Here is a 23,442-nt window from a genome sequence, read left to right on the forward strand (position 1 = left end):
CTTATATAAAACGGACAAATAGATAAACTTAACTTTCGACAATTGAAAATTTGTAATTTTATATAATTACGTGTAAAACCTTTTTAAAACTAAAAGAAAATCTACTTACTTACTTTGATATAAACGAAAAAAAAAAAAAAAAGAGAGAAATTATTTGATATGTAAAGTTGAAGATGAAATTAATAAAAAACGTGAAAGTTAAAAAAGACAACCATTTAAAAAGTTAAACAATATTTGAAGTGGACATCCAACACCTAATTCATATTCGTGTTTCGTTCCAATCAAATTGAGAAAATGTAGAATAATACAGAATAAGAAGTTCATGCTCCTGTTAATTAAGAGGCACTGGGTAAAACGAGATGTATGAAAACTGAAGATTCCATGCTTTCATGTCAAAGCAGTGACAAAATGCCGTAAGATTTTTGCAGAAAAAAAGATTATATACAGAAGTTTTATTTTCTTTGGAGATCATTGAACTCTTGAAGTGACTTTCTTTTAAAAAATACTAAAAAGAAAGACTATGTAAGAACAAGTTTGATAGATTTTAATCGAAAGCCATGAACAGGAAATGCCTAAGCGTAAAAAGTGCTACAGTTGAGATTTTCATTCTCCTTTCAGCTTTCTTTTTGTTGTTTAACTTGCTCACTATATTTGAAAAGAGTGCAAAATAAGAGTATTGTGTTTTGTTTTTACCTTTATTGAATTTTCGTGCCACGTCTGCTGTTTTATTGTGTGACGTATTAGCCTCAAGAATTAATAATCTTATTTTACTTAGCAGACATTTTTTTTTAAATGGTACACTAGTATATAAGATTTTCTTTTGGTTTAAGAAAAAAAAATAGAGAAACACCAAAAATATAAAAATAAATTTAAAAAAATAAGAAATAGAGAAAATGAAGAAAAAAGAAGGATGATTGTCTTTTTTTCGTAAGTTGAAAAAAAACCATATTTGAAAAAAAGAAAACAAGAAAAATTACAATAAGTTAGTAAATGAATAAAATGTAAATGAATTAGTTAAAAGAGATAGGTGAGAACCCACTAAGTGTTATAATAAGGTGGTTATGAAGGCGGTTTTTATGTAAGAACAACAGCTTTATAGACACAGGGCCCTGATGGTGATTCAAGAAGGGCTGGCCAAAGATACGTTCGTATCGAGTTGCTCTCCGGATCCGCTGAGTGGAATCTGACATGCATTTCACGCCTGAAAACTCTGTCTTCGTACTCGAGGCAGTAACCGGCTCCCTGGAGAAAATAACAATAAATTTGATTAAGTAAGGGAAAATGTAGTTTTGATGGATAAATGAAATGTTCAGTAGTGTAAGTTTTTGATTGTTGGTTTACTACCAAATTTATATACTTGAGATATACTTTACTGAAAACTTAGGTTGAAAATAGCTTAAACATTGGTTTCAAAGTAATTCAAGTTTCATTCTTAAAAATTCCCTTTACCTGATTAACAAGTGCCCAAGCAAGTCGAACAGAATCTTTGATGTATTGGGTTAGTCCGGGGCAGTTTTTCAAACAAGGATAGTCATAAAGCGTCGCCCAAAGCTGTGAGCTCACCTCCTGGAACAAGTTTTAAAATTTTAAATTCACATCATTGAACAATCTGTGAGAGCTTAAATTAAAACCAAAAACTAACTTCGATACAGTGTGTCAGATCGAAGGTGTCGACTGTCCTGCGAAGAAACATCGCAACGGCTTCCTCCAACTCTTTATGAGCATTTGTTTGTGGAGCGGGAGCGAGTAGGATTCTCCTCAATTGTTCTTTCTTTGTCGTCAGCTGGCTGCTTGTTGCTCTAAATGCCAACTATAAAAAAAAAAAAATTATATATAACAATGCATATACTATAATTTTTAAATAATGAAACGTACAACAACAACTGAAAATAATATTTTTGACTTAAGCTCTGGGGCGTCTTTAAAAGGAGGGAGTGTATCCAAAGCATTGAGAGCTTCAACTCTTCCTTGCGAGTAAAGATTTCCGTAGCAGCGTACCAATCTTGGACCACTCAGTTCCCTAAAAAATCAGAGGTTGTTAAACATTCTCAAGATTATTATGATGAGGAAGAGGATTCAATAAGACTCATAGACTACACAAGTTATAGAGATTTTCAAGTTTAAAAAAACAAAAATGCAAATACTTGGCTTGTGCATGAGCATCTAAGACTGCAAGCCTTGCTTTTGTTTGATCAAGTTCCATCCTCGTCCTCTCAAGTTCAGACTGAAGTGCTGTTACTTCGTTTTGGTGGGTGGTTGTGTCGGGTACTGTGATCTGAAATGGTTTGACTTTTAATATGGTCTGAGTGTTTTTTAATTAAGTGCTATGATGGTTTTTACCGTTGTTACCTGAAGGACGGCTCTGTCCTCACAGGATGAGCACCAGGGTTTGACCAATGGAGTTTTTTTGTGTTCCCTTTCAGTTGAAATTACAGACCTGCAACTGTTGCTCTTTGTGCCAGACCATTCCCAATCTGTGGTTGTTTCTAGAAAAAAAGCAAAATTGGCTTGTTTGAAAAATTATATATTTCCCTATTGTACATGAGAAATTAAATTATATTTTTTACATTTTGATCTTAAATCTACACAGTAAAAATATTAAGTTTAATTCCTGGAAATGTTTGCATTATTATAAAATTTTGGTTGTTCTGAGGTTTTTATTAATTTTTGGCAGCTAAATTTATCAATGAAGTTTTTTTAATTACAGCTCAAGAAAGTATCTAACATAGACCCTATATATAACCAAGGCATACTCTTCCACGTGGGACACATTTTGCAATAAATGTACAACAATTTTGTCATCATTTATACATAGAAATTGAATTCACACCTCCCCCCCATTTGGGAAATATTTATTTTTTAAATTGAAATATAAATATTTTTTATAATATAATAAAGTTTTTTGACGATCAGTAATAGTAATAACGAGGAAGCAAAAAGGAAGCTCTCAATAGTAGAAGAGAGGGCATCCTTTCACGATTAAGAATAGACCATGCGAGGTTGGCTCATGAACACCTACTTTTAGGCTATATGTCCTGTCAGCCATTGGGGACAACAACAATATTACCCCTGTCTAGGTATCAGGGCACGCAGGGAAAATAGACAACGAAGAGGCTGATAAAATGGCCAAGCAAAATTCAATTGGCCCTGAACCTTTTTGTGGCATACCAAACTGCCAAAAACGAGGCTCCATCAGACTATGGGTTAAGAATAAGTCCCCCGTTAAATGGAACTGTAGCCAAGGAGAGAGGCATGGAAAAAAAGTTCATCAAACGACCATCGCAGAAACTAACGCTTGGGTGGTGGATCCTAACTCGGGATCTTTATCGTATAGTGATGATGAGCGTCGTGTCAATGTAAACCGTTGCGGCCGCCGACGCCCCCGTATTTAGTTTTAAAAATTACATTCATTGCTGACAGAAATGACCTACCAACTGATGTCCTGAGGCTTAACTTCGATGGCCGGACAAATAAGATCGATGTCTGATGCCGGAATACCAAAACCCGAGGTCATAAGCTCGATTATGCACACGTGGGTATGTAAGTTCATTGGTGTGCAGAGATGAGCTTGTATAAATCAAACAAAATTTTTTTGAAAAGATAGTACAATTATTTTAATTGTAATTAATATGTGTATAATTTGATGAGTCTTTAAGTGAATCATGTCATTTTAGCTGTTTTCCTTTATTGATCATTTTTACTACCGAAATGTATGCTCTTTTGCTAATTTTGAATAGTCTCGGATATTATGAGTTCCATAAAGCAGATCGAGCAATTTCACTCAAACTCAAGGTGTGATTATGTACTAGCGGAAATCATTAATGCCACAGTCTCTGCAGAAAGAGATAGTTTTTCTGGAGTCGAGGACATTGTACCATCCGTGGTAATGAGGTGATTGGCCAAAGAAGGGACGAAGTACGGAGAATATCACAATACCAAGCTGCCGAAGACGGACGCAAAACGCCTATTCTACCAAACGGTTAATGCAAGAATGGAGCACTTGGTACACCCAGGGAACTGCGACTATGCTAGATAAATCCATATTCCCGGAAATAGGATCAAAACCATGGTTCTCTGGAATTAATGACACAAAAGAATGTTATCGATATCCCAGATTCGGTCAAACCACTGCATTTGCGGTGCATGCAATAGGCCGTAGAGCTACTCCAAACAATGAGAGGTGCATTGAACCGTAAAGGATAAAGCATATAATTTTTACGTGAACAGAATATATATTATTATGCAGGGTGAGCAACCAAGACCCGAGGGGTTAAATGCCTGGGTAGACTTGTACCCCAACCCTAAAAGATCCGGGACTTGGTCGGCTCACGTGTCCTGCACAAACCTCTTGGAGTTGTTCTCAAACCCCAAGATTTTGGACCATATAATCTCAGTGAGTGATTTGGTGATGTCCTCTCCTTCAAAGGTTTCAAATCTAGACCTAGCATACCTATCACACTCTGCGAGGTAGTGCCTTGCCGTGTCTTCTTTTATTTCGCAGAAGCGGCCAAAGGGATCTGGTAGGATACCCATTACGAAGAGGTGTCTTCTCAGTGGGCAGTGGCCCGTCAGAATCAGTCTCCTAATTCCCTTCCTTGAGGTAGAGAATAGCCATTTCGATTCTGCTGGTTTGATCGCCTTAACAAACTCTTTCGATTGCCTGTATCCGGGGGATAAATTCCACTCCCTAAGGAATTGTTTCATGCCCCAGTTATTGATACTCTCTTCGCTGTGCTCATAGAGTGAGGTAATACCGGTTGTGGCCCGACAAACGCAGTATTGAACCTTCTTTGGCTAGGCCATCCGCCTTTTCATTGTCATTGTGTCCTTTATGTGCTGGTATCCAAATAAGGGTCACCTTATTCTCAAACCTGAAAGAGATCCTATTGATAAGACCTATAGTTTCCTCCACCAGTCGTGAGGTTGACAAATCTTTTTGTAATGCCCTAAGACCAGCCTGACTATCAGAAAAGATTTTAATATCTTTTCCCTTAATTTTATTTTCCATAAGTGTTCTACAACACACATTGATGGCCCAGATTTCCGCCTGAAAAACGGAGATGTTATTGCCAAGAGGGGAGGAGTTGCTGATTCCTAATTTTGGTATGTAGATTCCTGCACCACTCCCTCTACCTTTGATAAGTGATCCATTTGTGTAGCAGTCTATGTTACGATGGTCATCATCCAGACTATAATTATAATCACAAGGGGTGACTACCTGAAAGTGCTTTTTCCCCGAAGGGGTTTTAATCTTTTTATCACTAACGCTTAATAATTGACCGTTAACCTTACTCAATAGTTGTGAGATTTTCGAGTGACCTATGTTATTGCACTTATGATTCCAGCTGCCCTCGCTAATTAATCTGTAGCAGCTGATTAGTGCTCTGACCTTAACCTCAATGTGAAGGGGTGTGGTATTGGTTATGATTTCAAGTGCTAGGGTGGGTGTAGTTGAAAATGCTCCTGTCATCATCAAACAACCTAGTCTTTGAAATGACCTTAATTTATTACTATTCCCTTTATTTTCTAGACCTTTCCACCACACTAAAGCTGCGAAAAAGAATCTAGGTAGAATAATTGCAGTATATAGCCATTTGGCTACCCATGGTTTGGATGCCCCATGTTTTACCGACAATTCTTCTACATTGTACCATTGATATAGTGCCTTTCCTGTATATGTTATTAATATGACCTTTCCAATCAAGTTTCCCGTCAAGTGTCACACCAAGGAATTTGATGGAATCCACTAACTTTAATTCTATGCCCTGAAATTTAGGGTTTTTAAAATTACCTAATGTTCTTCTCCTGCTAAACATTATCAATTCTAGTTTAGCAGGATTAATTAATAAACCTTTGTCACAACACCACCTATAAAGCAATCCCATGGCGTTTTCCATCAGTAGTGAAAGAGTCAAGGGATCCCTACCTGTGAGCATTATGGTACCATCATCTGAAAATAATTGACTGTAGAAACCTGACTTATTCAGAAGTTCTATTAAGCTGTTTTATTGTAATTAGCCATAAAAGAGGTGACAAACAGCCTCCCAGTGGACATGAACAGAATACGAAGACAGGAATTTTTCGATGGGGTGTATACACTGAGAAATTTCGAGCAACCGTTTTGCTGGAAATGTGGACATGTATAAATTGATGTATGCTGAGATTGATGTGCTGTATGAAAAAAATGTGAGATATGTGATACTGTAATTATTTACTTATGTAAAACTATTTATTTCATTGTTCTGTGTTACTTGTTTTAATTAATTATGATGTGTATTTATTATATAATGTGTATATTAGTGTACTATTGCTGTATGCTTAAAGCGCAACAATAAAATTATATAAAAAAACCATAAAAAAGATAATTCACGCAGAAGTAATAAATCGTGATTTAGATATGTTCGGGGATGATCGGGCCTCGTGATTGGAAAGCGATGAGCACAAGTCAAAAAAGGAAAAGCGGTGTATTAACATCGATTCAACGGTTGAGACAACAAAACCAAAATCAGTTCTGAAATATGAAAGGCAAGAGTTGTACTTTTACTTTCCAATTCTATTGTTTCAAGGCAAAGGGATTTCGCCCAGAATCCCGAGCATCATGTTCGATCCGGGGCCGGATATGATAGAAAATGGATTTGCCAACTTCCTCTCATAGTTCTTTTACGCCCGAGTGGTTCTCGAACTCCGCCTCGGGGTGGAAAATCGTGATCTGAAGCGATCGAGATTTTTGCAATTTTTGTCGTGAAGTTACCTTTATCTGGTGGGCTGTCGGTCGAAGAAGTGCTCAATCCTAGACACGTTCTTCCGCTTCTATTACTACTCGATCGAACTAAAACAGAGACAATAATAAAATTTAAATAAGTGAAAGTATGAGAAGAGAAAAAAAAGTGTAATATTACCTGATCTGGTAAGGAAATTATGCCTGGCACGTTTTGTGACATATGGTGAGTTACCCGACATCATAATGGCACTATCTGAATCCGAATGGTAACCTGATATATCGCTGGAGTCTTCATCATCACCGACCTCTTTCATCAACTCGAGTACCTGTGAACAAAAAAATTTTGTTTAAACAAAATTTGTTCCTCCGCAATCCATGGTACAAATCTGGCAGGTTTTCACACCCACGGGAAATTGCACAGGTTGGTGACCCCGGTGTCCTTTGTTCTTGAGATTTTACCCTGAGAGTTTAAAAAAGGAAGCTCCTGTGCGTAATTTGACATTCCGATTCTTGAATTATCCAGAAGGATAGCGTATTTACGCCCGTGTACACGTAGAAAAATCGTGATTGGACCACGCTTAATGTCAAGGGAATTATTATTCTCATCTTTTCCCAGAGGATGTAACGTCGTTATTATTAAAATTACATCTTCGGTGAGAATCGCCAGATTGAAATGGTTAGAGACGAAGGACTCTTAAGATCCAGCGGAATTGCAGTAGAACGCCGTATCAAATCGAGATTTTAATAAATACAAAAAATTCCTTTCTGTCCTTTTTTGGCATTATAACTGAAATCTGAAAATTATAGGCCACCAGGTAACGAATAAACATCTAAAGTCATTGTTTATTCTGTTCATAAATCTTTTTTTTTGTTTACTTTATCATTTTTCAACCATTAGCAGATTTTGTCCTTTTTTTCCTACAGCTCACATTCTTGAATTGGTATGCACTTTTAACTTGATTTTTACGTTTCTAAGTATGTAATTAAGGAATGCCATGAAAGCTAGGCGTTAAGAACATAATGAACATGAAAATATAACATGGTGCTAAAAGGTTGCACAGGATCTTGTTAGTTAGAGGAAAATACTACACAACGATGAAAGTTTCAATTTAAAGAGTTCTGACGACTTTTTATCTAATTTATAAACTCTCATGAACGACTATTGCTATCAAATCGTCACATTGGTGTGTTAGAATTTATGTAAAGTAAGTAAAACCCTGCCACACATGAGGGTTTGTCCTATTACCCGTTGGGTGTTCCAACCACTTTACGATACTTTTTCCAAATTAATTTCAACTGAAATCCTACAGGGATGCCAGGATTCGAACCCAGAACCGCTAGCGTGTGAGATACTAGTCCGACGCCACAATCCACTTGGCCACCCCACACTCTCCCATTTGGGATCCCAAGATGATATCTAAGCTCACGTAGGAAAGTTGATAATAAGTGATTTTCATGAGAATATTACCATGTAAATATTACAAGCAAACAAGAAGACCAATATTCAGAATTAAAAACAATAAATGCAGGAGTGCCTCAAGGTAGTATATTACGCCCACTAATTTACATGATATACCCAAGTGCTTTTCCGAAAATAGTAAAAATTGCAACGTTTCCAGATGACAGCGGTGAATCAGCAGGACTGACCATCAACCATTCATACAAAATCCTTCAAAAGACATGTAGAGAGATAATTGAATGGACAAAAAATGGAGAATCTGGCTCAATCAGCATAAATCTATACATATAAATTTTACAAACAAAAAAGTCGACCATGTTCCGTCTCCAACAATCGATGGAACGATTATGTATACGATACAGCGATACAGATAAATATGTGGAAATGATCTTAGATGACAAGCTGAGGTGGAAAGAGCACGTGAAGACAACTATGGCAGAAATAGGTTTAAGGTGTAGACAACTATGCTGGTTGATGACAAATTATTATTACACTAACGTTAGATGCACTGGGGTTTCAAAATATTAGTGTACCTGGTTTTCTCAAAAAATTGGGTGTTTTGGTCATAATTAAATAATTTTTATTATTACTCATGAATTTCACTTTGTCACATGCGACGAAGAATGGATCCTGCACAAGTATCAGGAAGTCGTATCGTTGGCTATCGCCAAATAACCTTCCGTTGACGCGAAAATTGAATATTCTCCTCAAAAACCCGAAAAATGGCAAAAAGGAGGGAAAATTCAAAAGGTGGGGTTGAGATGGGAAGATAGTGTCCGAGTGGATCGAGGTCACGATAGCTCAAGTGGTAGAGCAGCGGCATATCTAGCCGAAGATCGTGGGTTCGAATCCCGCTGTGACACTGACTTTTTTATCTCAACTGAAAACCTTAATTAATTGAATATTCACCAACAAACAGTGATGCCTTGAACCAATTTTGGGAATTGCACTCACTTATTTTTTCAAACCGAACGCAGTGCCTAGACTGCCCTAGTACCGAGCTTAAATTCCAACTATAAGCACGCACGAATTACGGGTTTTGAATGAGAAAAAAATGTACAATTTACGTGAACTTTTCAAGACACTCCTATCCTCTTGTAAACACCTAAACTTCGTAAGTAAATATAAATGTTGATTAACGATATTAAATCAATAACAAATGAAAAACACAAACTTTGGTTACTTGGTACTTTTAAGGGAACCAGGGCGGGGGACTCTAGAAAGTTGAAAACCCTGCGTGTCAATTTTCAAATTGTTTTCCATAATAAAATCGAATTAAATTGGTACCCTCAAATGAAAATGTAGGTTACCATTTAGAAAACAAAAATTTCATTTTTTGAAACTTTTTTAGCAAATTTATAAAAACTATATTATTGCATTGTTTGGAATTAGTCCTTATGCTATTTTTTTCTAAGTTGAGTAGTTTTTGAGTAAATCATGGGGTTGCAACTAAACTGAAAACCTGTATTGTAAATTATCTATTCAAATGTGACTTGTAAGCCAAGCAGAGTGTCCGTAAACTATTTAACCTTATCACGACTTCTGGAAGAACCTGATTTATTTGAGAGTTATCGATCACAAAGGCTGTATATTTAAGCTATCATTACCATTTTTTCTATCGATGACTTTTCGTTTTTCAATTGGAATAATTTAGTTTTTAAGAATTCGACCTGGGAAAGAAACACAAACAATCAGAAGGATCTGTTCCGGCCCGAATTAAGAAATAAACCATCGCCTGGAACCGGTTTCCGATTGGGACGTGACTGTGGACACCGTGGATGTCCAATTGATTCATTCTATGCTCTACACATATACAGTTACATACGGAAGAGCCGTTCAGGTATTCCAAAGGTACGACTGAAAATTAATTTAATCCAAGAGATAGTTTAACTTTGATGTTTTTAAACAATAAAAATCAATACAATTTGAAATGATTGGAGCAGTAAGTTGTAAATTTTTATATTTTTTAAATATTTTTTTACGAGGATTGGCAACACAGAGGTCATATTAACCCTCAGGGTGCCGGTGTTTTTGAAAAAAAGCCCATTTGTAAGTATGCCGGGTTCGAATGCAGGGCCGCTGGATTCGAACCAGGGACCTTTACCTTACAGTGATGAGCGCCGTGCCAACGCCTAAACCGTTGCGGCAACCGACGCCCCAGTATGTTGTAAATAGATGTTCATATTTGTTAACCTTGTGAATTATTAATAACGCTTTCAACGTCCTCATAAACAAGATATCATTAAAAACTTAACGAAGGGACTGAGTGTTTATATTTTCTTTTAAATGGTACTTATCCCTGGTTTTTTTAAACAAAATTATAATATTGAAAGCAGATATCAATTGTATCGAAAGAGTAAAGGAGTAAGATGGAACAGCGAGAATATGCAGATCTTGATACCAGTGATCAACGATGATACCGCCAGGGTACAGTGAGAAACATTGTTTTCGAATCCGCCCAGTGACGTTCTTTCTTCAAGAAAAGGGAAAATGACGATATTAACAATAATGATTGGGCATTGTTGTTTTCTCCCGCTACGGTAGACGTTGTGAATTCTCCTTATCGATGTGAAACGAGGCAAAATAGTGGAGTAACTTTGAGATAAAAGGAACGAAAAATGGTGAAACTTATGGTAGATTTCTCTTAAACGAAACCTTATAGGACTTGAATATTTTTTTTAGAATTAAATTTTAAGAAAAACTCTTTTTCGTCAAATGAAGCTGTTAGTAAGGTAAAGCAGTAAAAATTAAAATCTGCATCATTTGGATAATTTAAAGACACGATGATGTCGATAATATTCAATCTATTATGTGAATACATATAACAATGTTTTTTACTTTTTAAATTTTTTCCTCATTAAGTTAAAATATGTTCAAAAACTAATGTTATTATTGTTCATTGATGACTATTGAAGATAGATGTATGGTCATTCATATTTGTCTAGAGCAACATTCCTCGTGATGAATGCTTTTTTTAAAATATTAGAGTGCTTCAGTAATTTAAAACAGACACAAGGAGCAGGAGGAAAAATTTTGGTCAATTAACAAAGACAACTTTTTACGAAAAACCTCAGCTATTTAAACAAACATCTTCCCAAAAAAACCTCAGGTTTTTGAAAACCCTGCTATTAAAAAAACCTTTTTATCAAATACCTCCGGTATTTAAAAATACAGATATTTAAGAAAAAAATATCTCAAAAAAGAGGGATTTACAATAACTTTAGCTATATGAAAAACAGTTATATAAACAAACATATTCGTAAAACGCCTCAGATATTAAAAACCGAGCCATTAACAAAAACAACTTTTTACAAAAAAAAATAACTTCAGCTATTTAAAAAAACATCTATTTAAACCAACATTTTCTTGAAAACCTCAGGTATCTAAAAAGTAAGATATTGAAAAAAGAATTATCAAAAATCTCAGCTATTTAAAAATACAGCTATTTAAGCAAAAATGTGTAAAAAACCAAGATGTTTACAAAAACATCTATTTAAACAAACATCTTCATAAAAAAACCTAATGTATTTGAAAACCCTGCTATTAAAAAAAAATCAAAAATCTCCGCTATTTAAAAACAGATATTTAAGAAAAAATATCTCCAAAAAAGAGCTATTTACAATAACTTCAGCTATTTTAAAAACAGCTATTTAAACAAACATATTCCTAAAACTCCTCAGATATTAAAAACAGAGCCATTAACAAAAACAACTTTTTACAACAACAAAAAAAATTCAGCTATTTAAAAAAAACAGCTATTTAAACCAACATTTTCTTGAAAAACCTCAGGTATCTAAAAAGTAGGATATTAAAAAAAGAATTATCAAAAATCTCAGCTATTTAAAAATACAGCTATTTAAGAAAAAAACTGTCAAAAACCGAGCTTTTTACAAAAACAGCTATTTAAACAAACATCTTCCTAAAAAACCTAATGTATTTGAAAACCCTGCTATTAAAAAAAACTTTTTATCAAATACCTCCGGTATTTAAAAATACAGATATTTAAGAAAAAAATATCTCAAAAACCGAGCTATTTACAATAGCCTCAGCGATTTAAACAAACATATTCCTAAAAAGCCTCAGACATTAAAAACTAAGCCATTAACAAAAACAACTTCCCATGGATGTCTTATCTACCTCCGCTTTCATGGCTCAAGTCTCTTTACCGGAATATTTTGATCTAGGCAAAAACTTAAATTTGGCAGGGGATTTTTCATTGCTTCCTTCAAGTATATCACGTTAGATGTGTCTTTTTAAAAAAATATATATAAAGAAAATTCTTAAATTATTTCCGTAATTTATGGTTTTCTGTTTACCCTGCAAAATTTAGTTCAATCTAAGAGCCATCAGTTGCAAAATTGCCCTGTACACATCGGGCCAAGTTATTCTCGGTACTTATTTACTTCAAACGATCAAATTATTTAAACGACGTACTCAAGTAACTTTCGAATTAGCATATTCATAGCCCTGAGGGTTCCAAAGGCCCCGTTATCCCGGACATAATTATTCTTCAATTGATATCTATGAGTCGGGAGATCGTTCGGCGTTATTCCGACCTTTTTTACATGATTGCCATTTGATATTCAACCTGTAATCGTCTTGTTTATTAACAACAACGGACATGAAAGCAGTTTGATCGAAATTGAATCCTGGGAGAATTTTAAACAAGCACGTTTCTATTGAATTCCAATGTTATTTTTATTCAGAAGATCAGGATATCGACTATCTTTTCCATACTTTTGCCAGTTTATTCACCGAGGAAAAAAAAAATAGGTAAATTTATATCTTCAGATAGGATAATTCTTATTGTCACTATTTCATAGCTTCTCACTTATTTTTTCTTACGCAGGCATTAAAGTTATTTTTAATTATCTAGTAGATTATATCATTTAGGCATCCCTATTTCCCTTTTCTGTCATAAATATATAAAGTGGTAAGTTTATGGGCCGAAAAACAGCTGAGGTCATCACATAGGATCATTCTTATTGTCACTATTTCATATCTTTCTCACTAATTTTTTCTTACCAGGCATTAAAGTCATTTTTAATTATTTAGTGGATTATGTCACTTATCCATCCCTATTTTCCCTTTTTTGTCTTAAATATATAAATTGGGAAGTTTATGGGCCGAAAAACAGCTGAGGTCATCACATAGGATCATTCTTATTGTCACTATTTCATATCTTTCTCACTAATTTTTTCTTACCAGGCATTAAAGTCATTTTTAATTATTTAGTATTCGATATTCCTGGGGGCGGGGTTATAAGCAACCCCTTCCTTTCACGCTAATAAATTACATTCATTACAATTATTAACTCAAACACAACACTCGATAGAAACATAGAATTCTGGTCACATTCACTGCCCCACAGTATTCGATATTCCTCGGGCCGGGGTTGAACCCACCCCACTCTCGCTAATAACTTACTTTTACTCTCCAGACGTCACACACTCACCCCAGCGTACTCGATATTCCTCAACGGTTAAATCACCCCTTCCTTTTATGCTAAATAAATTACATTCATACCAATAAATTAACATAAAGTCAACACAGACACAACACAAACACGCATAAAAAAACAAACTGTATACATTTAAAAATACCTATGGCCCTGAGGTACCCCTCTGCGATCTGTGCCAGCTGCCGTCCCCCAAGACTACGCACATGTCCGATGATGCCAAAATATCGTCTACATACATCAAGACTTCTACAATTGAAGAGGCGTTCGACCGTTATTCTATCCTTGCAAAAAGGGCGCCTACGCGGACGCTTTCCGGCCAGAAGGTGCCCGTGCGTTATTCTTGTATGACCTATGCGTAGTCTTGTCAGTATGGCCTTTTTCCTTTTCGAACCGATTTCCGTGGAGCAGGGATCGACGTCTTTCCTAACCTTCCACAGTTTGGCATTTTTTTGTCTTAAAAGTGACATTAAAAAATCAAGTGGAATTTCTTTTTTTGCCTATTCACTATAATTACATTCGGGCGAGTCTAATTCAAAATCATTACAGCGTGAAGGCATTACATCAATTATGAGCGTCGTTCTTCCGCGGTCACGCATCGGCTTCTTGGACAGCGCTAAAAAACAATTATTTATAATTTGACCCTCTGCCTCACTACAGCGCAAAAGTGTAAATTCACCTCCTTTCATCTTCCTCGGTTGAGGAAAAGGTCTAAATTACACATAATCACTAACGAGCGACGACAATTGCTCTTTATTGTTATTATTTCTTTTAATATCACTTTCGTGACTTTGATCTTGAAATTCTCCGCTGATTAGTCTTTCACAGAATGAAAGAAAGTAGTGTGAAAGGGATTTCTGACGCTTTTTTTCTCACAATTCTTCAACCTTTAATACTTTCTTGGAATGTCATAAAAAAAGTACAATGAAAATACGATAAACAGTAATTAGTTTTTATCATTTCAGCAAAGCCGCAAATCATAATGATATATAATGATCATATGAGAATGATTTGCTTCGGAGAATGATTTCTCTCTGAACGAAAGGATTAATACGAATATTTTTCTCCCCTGAAAAACCCTGCTATTAAAAAAAACTACTTTTGATCAAAAATCTCTCTATGTAGTAATACAGATATTTAAGAAAAAATATCTCATAAACCGAGCTATTTACAATAACCTCATCTATTTAAAAACAGCTATATAAACAAACATATTCCTAAAAAGCCTCAGATATTAAAAACCAAGCCATAAACAAAAACAACTTTTTACAAAAAACAGCTGTTTAAACCAACATTTTCCTGAAAAACCTCATGTATTTGAAAACTAAGATATTAAAAAAAAATTATCAAAAATCTCCGCTATTTAAGAAAAAACTGTGTAAAAAACCGAGCTTTTTACAAAAACAGCTATTTAAACAACCTAAAAAACACCTCACGCATTTGAAAACCAAGCTATTAAAAAAAAAAAGTTTTATCCAAATCTTCCGCTAATTAAAAATACAGCTCTTTAAGGAAAAACTATCTCACAAACCAAGCCATTAACAAAGCAACTTTTTACACTAAAAAACCTCAGCTATTTAAAAAACTAGCTATTAAAAAAATAAATAAATAAATAAAAACCCCAACTGTCTAAAATACACTTGATGAAAAAAATCTTTGATATAGAAAAAACAGCATCTTAACAAATATCTATCTAAAAACCAAGCCATTTACAAAAACCCAGCTATTTAAAAGACACAAATATTTAAAAAACAGATATTTAAACAACTAAGCCATAGAAAAAAAGCTATTTTAATTATATCCATCTACAAGCCAAGCCATTTACAAAAACTTCGCCTATTTAAAAACTGAGCCGTTTAAAAAAAAAATCTAAAATGCGATATAGTTTAAAGATCCTCAACTATTGAAAAAACATAAACACTAACAAAAAGAGGAATTTAAGAAAATTTAAAATATCGAGGTATTAAAAAAAAACATTCAAAAACTAAGTTTTTTTTTAAAGTGAAAGTTTAAAAACAGCTTTTTAAATAATAAATAGCCAGCTATTTTTGAAAATCTCATATAAAAAACATATATTAAAAAAATCCTAGCTATAAAAACCAGCCATTTAAAAACATCTCTCTAAAACGCCCAGCCATTAACAAAAACCTCCGCTGTTTAAAAACAGATATTAAAAAAAACCGAGCAATTTAGAAAAAGCTATTTAAATAAACATCTGTATAAAAAACCAACTGTACCTAAAAACTGTAGCTATTTAACTATTCCAGTAACTTGCAAAACTTATTTAAACAAAGTTCATGTGATGCGTTCTTCTCTTACCACTAATGTAGTTTGGAAGAGGTGGCGAATAAAACTTGATCGTTTTTCGGTTAATTAAAAAAAATACAATATGGTCAGTATAAACGAACGTAGAGTTCGGTCAGTGTTAATATTCCCTTCTATCTATTTTAAAATAAGTGGAGAATCATATTAAAAAACAAAAGAAATATTCAAGAAAATGCAAACTTTGTGACAGTTTATTACGCTTCATCCGACGCTTCATGAAGAATCAAGAATCAGTTTATCCCAAGGGTCATTCCGCAGTCCATCCACTTGCACAACAACGTCTACAATTTAGGCTGCTTTATTTATTATAGATAAATTTTTTTATAAATGCTTCATATGGAATTCAACACAACATGCACATACACACGTACACAGAAGAGAGAAGAGAAAAAGAGAGAGAGAGGGTGAGAGGGAGAGAGAAAGAGGGTGGAGAGAGGGGGGAAAGAGAGAGGAAGAGAGAGAGAGAGAGAGAGAGAGAGAGAGAGAGAGAGAGAGAGAGAGAGAGAGAGAGAGAGACTAGCTTTCTGTCCATCACAGCCTCGTGATCAGTAAATCAACGTCTTTACAACAGTTTATCTATTCTAGACGGACTGCTATACTTATAAATCAATCGATTTAACGCGAACTAGGTTAAAAGACCAACGATAAATCAACGTTTTTGAGAAGTTTCCCTGGAATTTTGTCACGTCGCCTTTGAAAACGGTAGCTGTCACAGGATTCCGTTTCGCACGTCCGAAAAGGCCGCACATCGTCAAATATCCTTCAGTCGTACACACCTTCGGTACATATCACACTTTTCACCCCGACGCTTTGTGGGCTTTTTAGGGCGGGCTAATCCTCGTTCCGTCTGTCAGATCGTGTACGGAGAAAAGCAAATCCGTTGTAAAAGGATCATGATTCATCCATTTTCTCTTTTGACCGGCCGTCAGTCATATCCGAACCTGAGGAAACGAGATTACAAACGCTACCGATTTGTAATTTATCTCCATCCTCGGGCCGGTTTAGCCTATCAACCGCTTTGTACCGGCTTGTTATACTGTCGGTGATCTTCGGAGTTTAAAAAAAATCGTTGAATACAAAGTGGGCGATTCATTTTTCGAGTTAGGTGCGTTACGTTTCGCTTTCCATATTAAAGGGCGAAGGATATTCGACAAGCCATGAAACACAATAACGCCAACGGGCAAAAAAAAAGGAACAATTTTTCCGATCGTTACATACACTTCGACATCAGGTTTTAGCAAGGAAAGTTGATTTAATCGAAAATAAACGGTTTTCCGAATTTCAAAAAATCGATTTAGCCTCAACTCTTGCTGAGGTCTTTCCATTTATACAATAATAAAATATTTCAGCTCCAGCCATTTCTGAGTCATGAAAATTTAAATATCAAATAAAAAACTTGAAAAGTGTTTTGTCAGTTAACCTTTTTTATGTGGATAACCAAAAATTTCAACAGGTATAATCAAAAATGATAAAAGGAAGAAGGGCTTATGATCGAAGGCTTTTAATGCTTTTAAGTTATTTACCAGGTTGTCGATTGTCCCTACAATGAATTTTTATGTTTATACATTTCTTATATCAACTGTGTCATAATATTTAGAAAATTAGACAGAATTATTGAAAATTTTTTCGCTTGAAAAACGACTCTCGACAATACATTCCAAGTTATCAACCAATCGTTATGAAATTACGCAGGGTACTTGAACAATTACATGAAAATATATGAAAATTGAAATCTCTCCGGTGTTAAATTCCACATTAAAGCAACTATTAAGAAGTTTATATTACAGCCTGAACTGGAGATCATTACCCAGGACTGACCCTCGGGACAAACCTGTTTCTTGATGCTGGATGAACATAGAGAATTCGCCAATCTTTATGAAATTATGAATGGATTTTGAACAAATGCTCAAATATGCTCTGAAAATATATGAAAGCTGGAAATCTACCAAAGGGGCCATACAAGTATCTATTCTTTGTCTAGCTGTTCTCTCTCTCCCCCCTCTCACTCTCTCTCTCTCTCACTATCTCTATTATTAACAGTATATCTAATAATATATCACAATGTATACATACATACGATGTATAACGTGTGTGGTGATTAGTGACCGTTAGTCGATGATTATTCGGAAATCGTGAGATGCGGTCTGGTGTGATGTAGATTTCAGAAAAACATTTTCTTTATCGTGCCAACGTTTCGATCTTTATTGAGATCATCTTCAGTGCCTGGGATTTATAAACATTGTTTAAATTTTAGAAATACATATAGGATGTGAAAAAATGAATTTATCCAATGCAAAAAATATTTTTATATTCAATCAAGATCGAAACGTCGGCACGATAAAGAAAATGTTTTTCTGAAACCTACATCACACCAGACCGCATCTCACGATTTCCGAATAAACAATGTATAACATCTATAAAAAAGTATATCTAAGAAAACAACTTAAACGGAGATCATTATTGTACAAATGGAATGGGACCCAGGACAGACCATTGAGTTTTAACTGATTTTTTTGTACTGGAACATAGAAGTCGCTTGAGAAGATTCAGCCAATCTTTATAAATTTATGAAGAGTTCTTGAACAATTATGGTCTGAAAATACTCTCTCTCTCTCTCTCTCTCTCTCTCTCTCTCTCTCTCTATCTATCTATCTATCTATCTATCTATCTATCTATCTACCTACCTGTCTATTTATCTATCTACCTCTCGTTTTGTTGAATTCCATTTTTATTTATTTAATTATTCAGAAATCGTGAGATGCGGTCTGGTGTGATGTAGGTTTCAGAAAAACATTTTCTTTATCGTGCCAACGTTTCGATCTTTATTGAGATCATCTTCAGGGCTCAAAGTGTTTGTCTTCTGTGTTATTGTGCCATTCTTGCGTATCGTGTTAAGAGTGCCTTGGTGTTTTTCTGCAACCTACATCACACCAGACCGCATCTCACGATTTCTGAATAATTAAATAAATAAAAATGGAATTCAACAAAACGAGAGGTAGATAGATAAATAGACAGGTAGATAGATAGATATTATATAAACCCTCGGGGTACCGGTGTTTTTGTAAAATGTCGGGTTCGAATGCAGGGCCGCTGGATTCGAACCCGGGACCTTCACCTTACAGCAAAGAGCGCCGTGTCAACGCCTAAACCGTTGCGGCCACCGACGCCCCAGAATTCCATATTAAAACAAGTATTAAGAAGAATATTTAATAATATTGAAAGTATAATAAATTGGAGATTATTGTTGTATAAATAGAGTAGGATCCAGGACTGACCCTGGGGTTACACGCGTTTATTGATGTTGGATGCAGCGTAATTGACTATCACACAAATTTTCTCATTTACATCATTATTTCTTTTGAAAATATGATTGTCTCATTGATTTATTTGTAAATAGATAGGATGGAATATTAATATTGATTGCTTATATACTGAATATCGATTAGAGAATATTGCGTTCCCTTAAATTAACGTAGATATAATCCAATTTTACTCATTCATCTTCCAGACTACATTAGTATGCATGTACGCACACTTTGCTACTCGGGTTTAATTTTTGTAATAATCTGATATGAGGAATTGCTTTACGCGGCCTGTATATGTAAATCTTTGTTAATGAACGCTCCAAAACAATACATCGCTAGCTGATCAACTATCAACATCTATAAGACATAACAAAATGATTTAAAAAATTGATTTAAATATACACTTAAACAATAAACAAGTTTTTTTACTCTAAAGAAATAACTAAACATAGGTAGGATGTGTTTAATAAACCAGTGGCCATTGAAAGAAGACTCCTTGATATTATTCGTTTATATATTGAAAAATATTTAATGATAACTTGATATATTTGTTACAATACATAAGCGTTTCCCAATATAACGTTTAAATTTTGTACATATAGGAAAAGTCCAAATACTTTATTTGAAACAAAAAGTGGCTAACTTCCAGAACAGGTTTCTTTCAATTTATAGCTAATTGAGGAACGAATCTTTTTAAAATTTGGCAATATAATTAAGAATTTATTCAAATAAAAGTTAACATTTTGTTTAAATGGGGCAGAAGTTTGAATATTGGAGACTCAGAAATAAATGCTATATTTATATAACACCGACATATTCTGGATAAAAGATAATCAACCTTTTTACAGCCATGCGAGCTTTTTGTGCTTTTTTATTTTAATAAACAAAATGCTTTGGTTGGGAAATGAAATGGAGCAGCTAAGCCTCACTTGCAGTATTTTTATGTTATAAAATTCTTTTAGACCTTTGATAATGGTTTTTTCAATATACCATATTGATTTGCCCTCATTGGTCTTATTTAGAAGATAGCTTTAAGTTTTTTAAGAAAAATGTAAATCGGCGTAATAATTTTTTCATTAATGAACTCATTTTTATTTACAAAAATCAGTAGAAAAGATAATAAAAAGATTTATTACATTTTTGGAAAGTTTTCAAACAGATCAAATTTTAACATCATTATCGTTATTATAATTAAAAGATTTTCGGCTCTTGGCATGGATGTTTATGAAATTATTCACAGGAAAAAGAAACGTATTTAAATCATTATAATCTTCAGGTCCGATTTGTAAACGTCAATCGGTGAAGTAGCCTATCTCAGTCAGTGAATCAGCACATAAGTCGGAAGAAAATAGGACGCCTTGTAAGTACCGCAAGTCCTGACCCGACAAGACGGTTCTTCACGAATTACTAGATCCTGTCATCAATGCGATCTTTGGTCCTGCTGTTTTCGCTTTCAGTCACGATATTCTTGAAATCCTGTCGAACCTGTATTTGTTTTGTTCAATAGGACTTTTCATGATTTTTTCCCCTCGGAGCATAATTATGAGACGAAGGGACTTCATCTCCTCGTAACCTTATTGACTTATTGTTCCTCCGGGGAACGTTTAAATACAAACGTCCGGCAAGTTTTCTCCGAATGCCACAAATGAGATGATTGGACATGATTTTCCTGTTTTCCCTCTAGTTATGATCACAGATCTGGTGGATCAAAGCTCAACAAAAACTAGCTACCCAAACACTAGGCAGCCTACGACCATAAGCAAACCTATGCATCTCAGAGGCAATGAGAACAACCACTACAAGTTCACTACAACTCTGCTAAACCTACCTCCACTGGAAACATTCATGCCAGGAGAAGCTAACAAAAGGTCATTTACGGTTCAGACACCCATTCTTAGAAATGGGGACTCACTTGTTTGATTACGGAAATATTATTTATAACTAATTAAGGCTTTTAGTTGAGATGAAAAAAAAAATGGCAAAAAGGAGGGAAAATTTAAAAGATGGGGTTGAGATGAGAAGTTAGTGTCCGAGTGGATCGAGGTCACGATAGCTCAAGTGGTAGAGTAGCGGCGTATCTAGCCGAACATCGTGGGTTCGAATCCCGCTCGTGCCATTGACTTTTTTATCTCAACTAAAAACCTTAATTAATTGTAATATATTAATTCCAACATTACTGTTTAAACGATTGTACATTTGTACCCCGGTTTAATACGAATTTTCAACAACTCGGCGAATTATTTATTGAATTGTAATCCGTGTGTATTCTAACGAAATATAAACAGTGGCAATAGTTTTTATATTTATTGGTAGGTACATTTCTTTACCCTGCGCACCATTTAATCTTCTTAAAATACATTTTCCAATATTACGATTGATGGTGAAATTTAAGAATACTGTATATTTATTATTTATTAGTTCCTCATTTATTCGAAATTACAATAGATTCATTCACATTCTTTACTGGTAGGCCCAAAACATTAATCTCGCCAACTTAAATTATTAAAAAAAAAAAAATGAAAATCGTAGAATTAATGCAGTAGTATATCACTGGGGTAAAATTTCCGTCGCAAAATAGATAAAATTGTTTTACTTATTCAGTTGGCCTGATTACTCCGACAGATCTTTTGGATTGATACTTGATGAATGTTTTACGAATGATAAATTACAATGTTGGCACTCTTTTTCATTTTCGCCTTTCATACACTACAGATTATAACGGTTGAATACGTATTCAAAATCGATATACTGTCATTTTAAAAACTGTTCTTTGTGGCTGTTTCTTTTTCATCAGTTCAGAATCAAATATGGATAACTACAGGGATTATCTTTTTCCCAGTTGGCAAAAATTAATTTTGAAGTTTATTAAATTGAAATATGTCTATAAGGGGGTCAACTTACTATTATGGTTTTCTCAAAAACTACTCAATATAGAAAAAACACATCAAAATCCGTTTTATCTTATTACCCACTCTATTGCATAGACCGAGAGAACAAAAAAGTAATATGATAAAAGGTAATAAGATAAAAAATAAACTTTTAATAACTATCTATAGAATAAAAATAAAAATAGCAATATTATCAACTTATGATAGTATAGTTTTTAAAAATAGGTTTTATTTTTAGCATAAGCTCTACTTTCAAATAATAAACTTCCAGTTTTTCAAACTAATTTTTTAAATGGTGACCTAATTTTTCACATGGACATTTTGATTTTAAGAAATATGACGAAAAACCAAAAAAAGGGTTTCGACAAATCTTTAGAAGTGCTTTTTTTTCGAATGCAATGACTTGTTGTGTCTCGACATGATGAATTGCAGCCGCGGTTGAAGCAGACATTCCTTATTCTGTTGAGAAATCTCGTATTTTTCGAATATTTTGTGTCGGAAACCACCTTTTCGGCTAAACTATCACATTCCTACTTCAAGGACAATACTCAGTACTCCTTTCTCCAAAGCTTTTCATAATAATGAAAAAATTTTGTCATCACAGAGAGCAATTCTTTTAAAAAAACTCCCAGGAGCCATAATAAGAATTAAAAAACAAGATAAGAAAACTACTGTGCAAACTTTTGTCACAACTTTTGTCTAGTTTGTTGTCTTAAAAGACGCCCTACATATGATTTCGTAGTATACTAAAATAAAACGGCAAAGATAAAATGTAAAAGAACAAATACATTTTGAGAGAAATATACCGAAAATGGCTACTTTTTGCCTCTCTTTGAACGATTACAGTAAATTAATTAATTAAACGATGATTCGATCTACACTGTAACATTTGTTATCGCGCTAATCTTGCAAGTGTTAATTTGGGTAATGTAAACGTTGATTTTACCAGAATTCTCAATAAATTACTTCGATTCGCAATTCATTTTGTACATTCATCTAAACTGGAACTTTCAGTATAAGCCGCTAATCAATGTTTCATCCTGATGCCGGCCAACGTGTTTACTTTAAGTGGTATGCTAATTGCAAGTTAATTGTACTAATTTGATGGGAAAATAATGAACAGAATTTCTCTCGTCAAACCGGGATATGGGTTAAATGAGCTTTATGTCGCTTTTTTTCTTACTTAAAAGTATCTATTTTCCGATGAACAACTTATTGCTTCGGCGAGGTGCTGAATAATTGTGATTAAAAAAATAAAATAAATGAAAATGAATGATAAAAATATA

The 23,442-nt window shown here is 34.3% G+C and overlaps 1 protein-coding gene across 1 annotated transcript; it reads right to left on the minus strand.

Annotated features, from left to right (window-relative positions):
- Nucleotides 1–968: 968 nt before the first annotated feature.
- On the minus strand, nucleotides 969–7,223 carry LOC106662662. Its single transcript, XM_024227369.1, has 9 exons — nucleotides 7,125–7,223; nucleotides 6,900–7,047; nucleotides 6,752–6,829; nucleotides 2,350–2,486; nucleotides 2,145–2,275; nucleotides 1,876–2,020; nucleotides 1,643–1,810; nucleotides 1,450–1,566; nucleotides 969–1,242 (listed from the first exon to the last, which is right to left on the minus strand). Exons 1-9 carry the CDS (start codon nucleotides 7,221–7,223, stop codon nucleotides 1,075–1,077), a joined length of 1,191 nt encoding a protein of 396 aa, XP_024083137.1. The 3' UTR covers nucleotides 969–1,074.
- Between the last annotated feature and the right edge of the window lie 16,219 nt (nucleotides 7,224–23,442).

This window comes from Cimex lectularius, unplaced genomic scaffold (assembly GCF_000648675.2).
Source record: "Cimex lectularius strain Harlan isolate CLEC.00 unplaced genomic scaffold, Clec_2.1 scaffold193, whole genome shotgun sequence".
Lineage (NCBI taxonomy): Eukaryota > Metazoa > Arthropoda > Insecta > Hemiptera > Cimicidae > Cimex > Cimex lectularius.